Raw genomic sequence first — 11,525 nt, forward strand, 5'->3', positions numbered from 1 at the left:
CTCTGCAGGAATAGTTCACCCAAGCTAAGGGAACACCTCACATGTGGAAATGGAACAATGAGTTTAAGTTTTGCAGGAACTCCACAGGTAACTTCCTATTAGAAATCATTTTTACCATAAAGACCACTTTATCCATGCTTCTAATGCCATCCTATATATAATCTTTCACAATAGTGGCAATTCTTAAAATCAGTTCATTTTAATTGCTAATTTAATCTTTTTACTGAGAAGTCAAATAGAATTTTTTGTAGCCACATGTGCTTTTTTGCCAAAACTAACTACTAATACTAAGAATTTTCTTAAATTTTTTTGAAAATTAACTTTTAATCTTTGTTCTACCACAAAACAGAATTTCCTTTAAAAATAAAACTTCTTAAAAGCAGTAGAAATAAAGGTTAGCCTCAGTTTATGGTTAATATTCCTCCCTTGAGTGACTTCTCTTCCATCTGTCACAGACACCTCTGAGATTCTCTACATAACCACAAATGATAGAAATACTTTGCACATAGGTCAGAATTATAACCCTGAGTTTCTAAAAGGCAGTATTTTGTTGCACTCTTAGAAATAATACCAAAAAAAGAAGAGATATTTACTTCCTCATAACAGAAATACAAAATGCAAGAAATTAAAATGGTTTCTTCTAGAAATAGAGAGATCCTGCTTCCTTTACCACCAAAATTTTCAGTGGTTTTTTACCTCTAAGCAACTGCAAATATTTAATTCAACACTCCATTTATACAGTGCACATGTATGTGTGTATACTCACATTTCCATATTGTCAACACACAACCAGGATGCAACATTTCCATGTTAAATTTTAGTAGGAAAAAAAATCACTTTTCATTCCTAGTTTTGTACTCAGAAAATAGCTGCTCATCACTGCTTTGGGACATGGACTTATTTCCATAGTTTACTTCAACTAAACATTTAGTAAAGTCATTCATTTGTTGGGAGAGAAGGGGCTTCCTTCTTCCAGCTCTATGACACACACAAACGATGGAGGATGCAGGCAGCTTAGAGTAACAAACAACTAGGAATTTCGGTTACCCACCGATTTCATTCCACTGCAAACACACAGGATACAGTGATGGGTCTGTGTTTTCACATTATTTTGATGTGTGGGGAGAAAGGAATTGTTTTTCCACAAGACACTGAAGTTCTTTCTCTAATACAGGCTTGTTTGTTATTTGCAGTCAAGGAAAGACAATAAAGCCCACGTTTACCACATTATATGAGACTAGGTCCTCTGGTATATCAGTAAATCAAGATTTACTGGATTCTTCCCATTGTTTTCTCTCTGCTTCAAGTCTGAGGCTTGAACTCAAAGGAAACAAATCAGCATCAACAGTTGAAGAAACAACCACTTTCAGGAAGATTTTCTTTTGAGTTATATGAGGTTGGAAGAATAAATGGCCATATTAATTATACGGTTCCAAATCCTTGGCAATTAGTGGCTCAGTATCTTCTGTTGTGCTTTGGGCGGATTGCGGGGCGGCAGCTGCCAGGCTGTGTATAGTCTCTTGCTGATGCTGCTTTGCCTTGTTATATAGTAGAACTCCAATTGTCACTAGGACAGTCCCAATGGCTGAGAGGCTTGTGATTTTGTTACCAAACACAATAATACTTAGCCAGATTGACAGCGCGTGCTTCACAGTACTAGCAACACTAGAAAGGAATATAAAAATTAAGGCCAAAGAAAGCTCTCTCACATCCCCCACACAACCATGCTTTAGTGTAGCGGGACCTCTCAGTTTTGCTTTTAAAACACCAACTCAGATTCCACTTTTCTCCCTGAAGCAAACACCAATAGCAAATTGCTTGCGTACCAGCACTCATTCCCTTTACACTTACCTTAATTTTAGGGCTAGTATGAATAATTCACCTCAGGTTTTTGTTTTAGTTGCTTTTAAATATGCAGGAGTGTTAGTAATTCATTTCTAGCTAACACAGACATCCAGAAAATGCAACAGAACACTAGCAACAGAACTATCATTTAAAAGTGTGCTGCACTTTTAAGTTATAGAGCATTAAGTTATTTAAGTTATAGAGCATTATAACCTGAAAAGAACCAATATCTAAATCATACCAACAACATCATGGCAAGTATTTCAGGAATTTTGTGTACATGCAAATATTAATATAAGCTTTTACATCCTATTATGTAGAGAAGACAAACAACTTCAGAATAAACATGTATGAATTGTCACAAAACTGTAGCAAGGGCACCTTAAAATGTAAGGGAGCAGAAGCCTTCAGAGTGTAGGAGCAGGTTTACCCCACAGTCCCCAGGGTTATTCATACAAGTGACCAATTATTGACTCAGAATTGTGTAACAGCCTAACAAAGCTGCCAATAACAGACAGTTTAGGTGGAATATATACGAAATACAGCTTGACATGCTTGTGTCATGCCGCAGAAAAAAAGGAATACAGAGCTGATGGCTCATATTCTGTTCTGCACCGAGATGTATATAGGTATTGCCTTACCACTGCAGCAAACAGCAGCTTAAATATTGGATCAGATTCATGAATCTGTTCAGTCTCATTAACCAGCTTTAAGGAACAGCTGTTAAACCCGAATTCAATACTCCTGCTAGTAATGTGACCACCTGTTCCATAAGCTCAGCATTGCTTATTTCTTTGCACAATACCTCTGCTGCCCAATTCTCAAGCAGAAATACTGAGCAAGAAAGGAAAAAAGAAATAAAAAAATCATGTTCTTGACATGAAAATGGAGTTTTACCTGAAAGTCACAGGAGAAATTTTTCCCATCAAGGCATAAGCTGTAACACTTTGTAAGTGGAACAAGACTCCATCTATTAAGAGAAGTATGACAATATCTTGGTTGTAGCTGAAGCTCCTCCCACTTTTCCCAATCACAGGCACATCCTAAACAACAAAAAAAGGGACTTTTTTAAAAGTTTAGTTTATAAGCAAATTTAAAAGCAATTTTCCACCCAACTCGTCATTATTATTATTATAATCAGATACAGTTTTACATTTAAACTTCAGCAAAACAAAACCTAAAACATACAGGACATTTAGATCCTAGAAATTTCCTCCCCTAAAATAACATATTAGAAAAACAGCTCTCACCTGACTGAACTTTCCAGTGTGTTCAGCCTGCCTGTGAAATATTCTGGTTTTTGAACACTGATGCAATAAAATGCCAAAATTTGAAGCATACATATTTAACTGATACATTATACTTACTTAAGCTCAAATTTACTTTCACAGGGTTAATACCCCTGTACACCATGTGAATATCAACAAAAAGTCAACAAATATTTAAGGTTTGGTTTGCAAATCTTTCTCTAAAACTTTAAATGCACTTAGAAAAAAAAAATTACAATTTGATCTCAAAAATCCTGAGATAAACTCAAGCTTTCTGGGTCACTTGTCAGCTCATGTCTATAATAAATTATTTTTTTGAAAATTTTCTCTTTTTTACCTCCCCCAATCTCTTACAAATAAAAGATTAAATGCATTTCAGGGTGATTTTTAAGAAGTGAGAAGAATGAAAAGTAAGAATTAAAATTAATCTTAGTTGCACATTCTGCTCACAAATTAAAAAGAAACCATAAATCCGTGTTAGTGAATTCAAATTACCATGAAAAATATCCAAGCTGGAATAAGCATAACCACTGCAGCAGCACTTGTGTAGAACTGAAGCTCTGGGGCTCTACAAAGTAGAAAAACCAATTATTTAAATGACTAAAATATTCCTCTTTCTCAGAGCTGAAGAAAGCTGCATCGTTATTGTATTTACAGATATGAAAAAGCAGTAAAAGCCATCTACCAAGCTTTGGGGCCCACAAATTCAGCAATCTTTTGCAAATACAGTGTTTTGCTTTTTGTGTTGGCTGAGCTGGATTGAAGATAAAAGGCACATGGTTACAAGGGCAAAACTAGCATTTTATCTTGTGGTAACACACATCCATATAGCTAGAGGTATACTTTACCCCAGGATTTTCCTTCTGGCTCTCATTTCATAGTTAAAACATTGAGCAAGTTCTGAAGTTCGTTTCTGCATGCCTAATAAAGTTAAGGCATGTTTTATGATTGCAGAATAAGGACTTATTTCTGTGAAAAAATGACTCATTTTGAGTATGCTGATAGTTTTAGCCAATTATGAGACTCTGACCTACTGTAGTGGGGATCTGAGCATAGGGGAGTTTGCAGACAGCTTTAATAGAAGTCATTTTATCAGGGAAAGCAAACAGCCTGAGGGAAAAAAAATTGGTGCAATACAATCATAAATGTATGGTTTCCTTATGCAACCCAAAATCCATCAAACCTGAAATATTTTTAATACTTACGAAAACCTGTATTTATCTCCACTGAGCAGTTTTTTGGAAAAGACATTTTGCAAACTGGAAAAACAAAACAAACCACAACATCATTTATCTGTATTTTAGTTAGGACAAATGAATCAATCCATGAGAAAGCTGTTTCCCTTACATGGGTATATATGTTTCCTACACATTATGCAATTACAGAAGAGTTTGGTCTAACTCCTTTAGACTAATGGAGTTGTACTTTTTTTTAATCTCATTAATGCTAGCAGATATGATAGAGAGACTGTATCTTCTGTTAAAAATAAACTTTAAATACCAATTTTTAAATATAATGTACAAAAAACCCCTACAAGCAACAGTTTTCTTCAATCTACCAACAAACAAAATTCCTTTATTCCACATATGCAACTATCCTTATGCCTTACCAGTCCATGATATTAGTAGATAAAGCTGCTGAGAAACCTAGAATGTTGAAACTGATTTCAGTAGCTGTACATAGAGCCAGCCCACCCATAACAGGAATGAGAGAGAGATTAACCAGCAGCCCTGCAAATGAAAAGAAAAATTTAAATGAGTTTAATTACTGTACTTCCAATTATATGTATCAGATACTGTACTTTTTCAAAGTTTAAATTCCACCTTAACATCTTTAGTTGAAAGAAAGTGCAACTTATTTGACTGGATTTTGAAGTACAGAGGTTCTAAAGTGAGATCTCAAAGAGTTAGCAGGATGCTCTTGAAAACAGTGTGGACATTTACTCACTGATAAAAGTATCTTCCCTGGAGAAAGAAAAGAGACTGATGATTGTCTTTGTTTCATCTTTTTCACCAAGTAACAGAAGAAAATTTCTCTCCCTGTTTACTCTGTGATTGAATTCTCTTCATCCTCTGGCTTATTTCAGCCTTTTACCTTTTGCATCACAAAGCAATCTATATATGGCTTTCTACAACTTATACTGGGAACCAGCAAAACCTCTTCAAGCAAACAGCATGCACTTGCAAGTGGAATCACAAAGAAATTATATTGTGGTATGGAAGGAATTCTATCATGGTAAGCCAGTTGTTTGGTTTTGTTTCTTTTTTTTTTTTAATCACAGCATGAACACAGTGAAGAAATTAAAGAATTTTAAATTCTAAGCAACAAGTTGTCCTTTTAAGAAGGAACATACTAAAGTTATTTAAAGCTGCAATAATATTTTCTTGACAGAAAAATAACTTCAGAGCAACAATGCCCTGGCACAGCTGCATTAAAAAAATCCTTTTTTACTTAAATATACTCTACTTATTGTGTTCAAACAGAATGATTCTTCCAGCTGCATTTACTATATTTCAGTGGAATTTCCTTGTCCACAGCCAACTAAGTGACAGTATTACTAAAAGAAAAAATTGGAAAAGAAATATTACATTTAAACAGTGAAGTACTCACCAGTGTATTCCCCCAATATCATCCGAGACATGATAACAGTAAAAATAGGTGCAGAGCTTTTAACTGTTTCTGCAAATGAAACTGCCACGTTTTTCAAGCTGACAAGACCCAAGACTACTGTTGCAAATCTGTAGTAGAAGAACACATTAAATTAAGCAGAAAAAATAATGCTGTAACAGCTACGCTTGGACATCTAGCTTAAAAACAGTTGCATTGTAATTTCTCTAGGTTTATAAATTTGAGCTGCACTAACTAAGAATATGGACAGGTGTAGCTGGCAAGTTACCAACTCATACTAGCTTAACCCATCAGCTGGGAAGTGGAACGTGTCAGATCTATTTCTTTCCACTTTGGCTTAAACATTATTATTTATTTAGCACAAATGAAGGCACCCTTGGGCAACTGTGCAGCTTCTACAGAGGTACAGTGGACTTACAGAAAACAAAGTTTACTTTTTAATGCACTCTAACCAAGTTCCAGATGACAGGGTTTTAAGCTAACATTTCCAATAGGCTCAGATGAAAGAGCTGGTAAAATTCAGCTGCTAAATGGTAATTCACCAAGGAAATTTTATCATTTGCAGTTATCCATCTTTAGTGTAAATTAGGTACACTACACGTGTACCATGTTTTAACCCATAAAATTAAACAGGGCGGCACAGTTATTGTGATAAAGCTACTCTGAATTAATTTTAATCTTATCCTTTATCATTTTTGCAATGTAGAGGAAGCCAAATCATACATTCTTATTCTCTCCCAGACCACAAACTGATACTATTCCAGCACACAGCAAATATTTACTTTTTAAAAGGTAACTGTTAATAGCCTGTGCCACTTTTGAGGCAAACTGTGGAAAAGGTAAAGGAACAAAGCAACTTCATAATAAATTCTAGTACACTAAACAAACATCAGACATCAGCCTCAAAAGAGAGCAGGAAGAAAGTAAATGGAAAGAGAAGGGAAGTGTGTTCTCAAAGAACTTAAATGTGATGGGAAGCCAAGCTAGCCAAAAAATTGACATCTGGAAAAAGGAATGTAGCATTTTGCAATAGGAACTAAAAATAAAATGGTCCTGTGATTTTTTTCTGGGGGAGAGGTGAATACTTCAAACACTTTCCAATCAAGAATGAAAAGGAAGAGAGCAATGGAAATACAGCTTCCGTTCAGAAGAACACAGTGAAGCAACCAGAGAGATCCTAGGAAATATTTAACCATTTACCTCATTAATCCAACAAACAGCATTATCATGATGAAATTGGGTGGGTAAGAGATACGTGTTTTGTGTTGATACAAGCAGCACGGAACAAACATTTTTATACAGCCAATGAAGGTGGTTGAAAGCATTTGAACAGCACCTAAAGAAAGATGAGAGATCAGAAGGTCATGGGAACATGACAAATCAAGCAACAGAAGAAAATTTCTTAGACAAACTTGTGTGCAGTACTTTCAGCAGTTAAGAAACATGGCAACTACAGTCTAGATTGTATAAATTCTCACACAAGCCCTTTAATTCTACATCTACCAGCAAGGCAGCAGAATAAAACAAAGGTGACATCCACCTATAAAATCCGGTTCATGATAACATGCCCTTTGTTTCCCCCTTAAAAAAAGAAAAAAAAAGAATAAGATGACAATTGGATAATAAAGATCACACAAAGGCAACTTTGGCACTTCTACAGACAACATCTTAACAGCACTGGAGACCATCAACAACTGACTCCGGATTTTATTTTTTAAAAACCTTGCACTACCCTCCAACATCGAAAACAAAAAAGTTACATTTTCCTTTCTTTGTTCTCAAACACTATCTTACAGCTTCTCAGTGAGCAGAGCTTCAGAGTGTCTTTCAGCAAGCAGAGCAAAGGACAGGGTCAGAAACCCCTTTACAGGCTGAGATCACAACTCATGAGTTCCCAGCCACAAGATCCACCCCCACCTCTCCTAACTAGGTCATTTTCACTTCAGTTGAACCATTTTGTCCCTCAGTTTTATATAAGAGCATCTGGTATTGTCAAGTATCTTACTGGAATTAAAGTGTAAAAGGAAAAATAGGGTTACCTAGCATGCTGGGCTCTCCTTCCAGTAACGAAAGAATGTATTTGTTAAGAAAAAGAGTGCAAAAGCTGAAGAAAAACCACAAAGTGAGGTAGATGAGAGCATGAGAATTCCAGATGCCCAAGTCCGACTCAATGACCGTAGTTTCTGTGATGGTTATTTTCAGAACGTTCTCCTCTGGTACACTGTCACTCCTAGCAATGACAAATTTTTCACTCCTGTTAGCAAAGAATGAACCCAAATGAAACAGGGATTTTCCCTTTGGCTTTTCTTCAGCGGGGGGAGGATTAGGTTCCTCCGGTGTCTGAGCACTTGTCACAGTCGACATGCTGACATTAAGAAATCAGTATTTGTCCTTAACACAAACCAACATTGACTTAGCACAGAGGAGCACTTTGACAGAACAAAAATGTCATGTGATTAGTCTTTCATCTCCCATGGCCTGAAAAAGTGTAGTTGATCCTCCAAATAACATCTTGCATAAAAATAAACTTCACATGCTTCTTCATGTGGTCTGTTCCATTCTTTTCTGCCTAAAAATGAAAAAAAAAAAAAAAAAGAGAAAGAAGGAAAAAAGAATGTAGCTCTGAACACAAAGACATTTTAAATCCCTAATGCAGCAAAGATACCACATTTCACCTGCAGTTTATGAAAAATAAGACTTCTATAGCTTGTCTTTCAGACTGGATTTTGCACTCCTAATATCATGATACCAAGATTAAGCACTAAGAACTTATCTAAGGGAGATTTTTAAATTGTAAAATAGCATGCTCACACACAAAAGACTTCATGTGTTTTGAAATTCTTTCTCCTCTACAGCATGTCAACACAGCCTTTTCAGTTATAATTAACTCCTTTTCAAGATTCTACAGTTTCTTTGATCTCAGTCTGAGGTCTTCTTATAACCACTCAACAGAAAAATCTTCACAACCCAGAAAATCTGGGCAGGAGCCTGTACCCTTAGTACTAATTAACCTATTATCAGCGTGAGTCAACGTGAGCAATCAATAATCAAGGACTGTAACTTCCAATAATCATAAACACAGTTATCCTGGTAAATAAGATCTAGGTAGGAAAATAAGTCCAAGAGCTTTCCACTATTTAAATACTTGTAAATTTATTTAATTACTTGTAAATAACTCAACATTATTTTGCCATGCAGTACTGTTAGAGCTTGCAATAATTCTTAAAGCCTTTTTAAAAGATCTGACAGAAAAAGGCATTAAATCATTTGCAACTAGAGCTTTCTCCTCTTAGAAACTACATGAAATGTGGCAAGTTACAGTAGAAGAGTACAGAGAACAACAAACACACACAGTGACCTTTATTCTTGTCAAGTCATACAATGCTAGTTCACATCATACTGCTAACAGAGTCAAAGTCTGCATTAAGAAAGAAGGAAACTGCACCTGAGCAGCTTCTCTGCAACATTAGAACACGCTATTGGATTTATTGCTTTCTATTTTACAGCCTGTGTTTTATGAGCAAAATAAAATAGGATGAATCAGACAAGAATGAAATGACACAACAAACACACACTAGGGTAAAGTATGTTTGAAATACTTTTATCCAGAAGCACATTTACTGGATAGAGAAGATGGTGGAGTGTACAGAGTTAAAAAGTAATTCTTGTGGGGGAAGTTAATCACCAGACATCTTGGAAAAGCTGTCTGAAATGAGATTGTAACACTACAGTGCATCAGGCAGTGACAGCACAAGAAACAATCAACGGCAAACAAAAACACAAGAGTTGCAACAAGAGCTACTGCACCTGCCCTGATTTTGTTAGTGTGTGAACAGGAGAATAGGATACATTATTTTCTTCATGCTTTTTATTTGGCATCTCAAAATAAATCATAAAGAGATCCTAAAGAGTTAAATATATTGTGGCAGTTTCAATATCCTAAACAGCAGCTACTTTACACTGAATTTTTGCATTCCTCATGTTTTCTATTCCTGTTATTACAGCCATGTAAAGAAGGTTTCCATCCCTATCCCCTCATCTCTTTCCATTTTACCAGGAAATCATGCTAGCAGGACACCGAGGTACAAGACCCTCTTGACACACTCACGTTAAACCATAAACTTGCATTAACCCAGTTTAAAACAAAACTTTGAAGGAAGATATGAATTCTTTAACAGAATTTGTTAAGAAAAATGGATTCTTGACTCCTCCTTTTTTAGCTCTTAAAAAAAAATACGCCTCTACATTCCAAATGGTTAGTTATCACAACTTGGTTAATACTTTTTCTGTTTGTACTCCTCAACAACAAAAGCAATTAAGCAAAACAAAACTCCCACCCTCAGCAGCACTGCGATATCATATTTTATATCACTGATACAACACACAGCAGGAAGCAAAACAGCAAATAAGAACAAAACTACTCCCTTAAATTACTGACCTGCTGTCTTAAATCAACTGGAAAGCCTTAAATGGGCTGAAAGAGTTTTCCATCTGGAACTAATTCAGTCTTCCTCCCTTAAGACCAACCAGCAGCTGATGTTTACCAATAGATGGAAACGTGGCAGTGGTTGGCAGACTGTTTCTCTTGGATTACACACAAACATTCAACCTTCCAGTTCAAAAGAACAAACAGCATGCAGTGCATTTTACACTCTGCCTTGCATCTCCTCCAGATTTTAACTACATTAGCAATAAAAATGTTGCATTTAAGGTGGAAAAAATATGGAGTATAAGCTTTGAGAGTCTCAAACAAACTCTGACTTACAAGTAGCAGCTAATTACCAGTTCAACAACTCCCCAATTTCTTAAGCTTTAAGCCGTCATATTCGTAAGACTACCTGCATGCAAACTCCTTTTCCCTTTCTACTCAGAGCAGTTCAAAATTTAAGCAGAAATACTTTCATTTCAAACTTAAAAGAGCAGCAGAGAAAAACCTTCCACACCAACATCAAATTAATAAAAGAGAAGGAAAAACCCAAGAACTTGACCTCATGTAAAGTTTTATGGCTGTATAGTTTTCCCACACAATTTAAAAGGAACCAAAATCAGTTTTTCTTCTCTGGTGAAGGGGAGGTCTGTGTCACATCCTTCCTCCAGAACTGCAGAGATGTGAGGGGTGAAGCAGCTGGTGAAAAATCCAGCAGCAAGTGCTCAGCAACATTCTAATGGGGCCCTGACACATTCCCCACACCTGGCATTCACTGAGGGGTTCTACAACAGAGCTAGGGATGAGATAAGTGCAGGCAGCTGGGCTGTCTTCACCCAGCACTAACACCACCCAGCCATCTTCTTCCAAAATAAGTGTAAAGTGAGAAAATCACGAGTTCTTTCAGAGCCCTATTTGATAAGAAACCAAAAGGCAAGAGAGGAAACCAACTCAGATATTAAATTTCTTCGATGCGACTATCACTGACGTTGTCAAAAATACTCATAATAGTATTCACTTTCTTTTTAACTGCAGTTTTAACTCTAATTTTTAAGAAATTGACAAGAATAAAAAAGCCAACAATATAGCCAAAGTTCAATATAACCAGAGTCTTTCCTTAGAACTGCAAGAATAAAATTGTTTAAAGATAACACATACAGCAACAAGAGACAAAGCAGTCACATGAAAGAGGGAATAGAGCATTTTTTTTAAAATTACATATACTACACCAAGACATGATTTATTGTGAAAATAAAGCATAGCATTTCCAGCACTACAGATTCAGGGGTTTTTAACTAACTATGGCAACCCTGGTTATGCACAGAGTCCTTCATGATTCTTCCACAGACCATACTAAA

General features: G+C 36.0%; 1 protein-coding gene across 1 annotated transcript; it reads right to left on the reverse strand.

Moving 5' to 3' along the window:
* Positions 1-1,269: 1,269 nt before the first annotated feature.
* SLC35E2B (solute carrier family 35 member E2B) lies at positions 1,270-8,105 on the reverse strand. The gene is made up of 8 exons (XM_029086130.1): positions 7,781-8,105; positions 6,942-7,077; positions 5,724-5,851; positions 4,723-4,843; positions 4,319-4,372; positions 3,609-3,681; positions 2,743-2,888; positions 1,270-1,665 (listed from the first exon to the last, which is right to left on the reverse strand). Exons 1-8 carry the CDS (start codon positions 8,103-8,105, stop codon positions 1,419-1,421), a joined length of 1,230 nt encoding a protein of 409 aa, XP_028941963.1. The 3' UTR covers positions 1,270-1,418.
* Positions 8,106-11,525: the final 3,420 nt, after the last annotated feature.

This window comes from Antrostomus carolinensis, unplaced genomic scaffold (genome assembly GCF_000700745.2).
Source record: "Antrostomus carolinensis isolate BGI_N321 unplaced genomic scaffold, ASM70074v2 scaffold20087, whole genome shotgun sequence".
Lineage (NCBI taxonomy): Eukaryota > Metazoa > Chordata > Aves > Caprimulgiformes > Caprimulgidae > Antrostomus > Antrostomus carolinensis.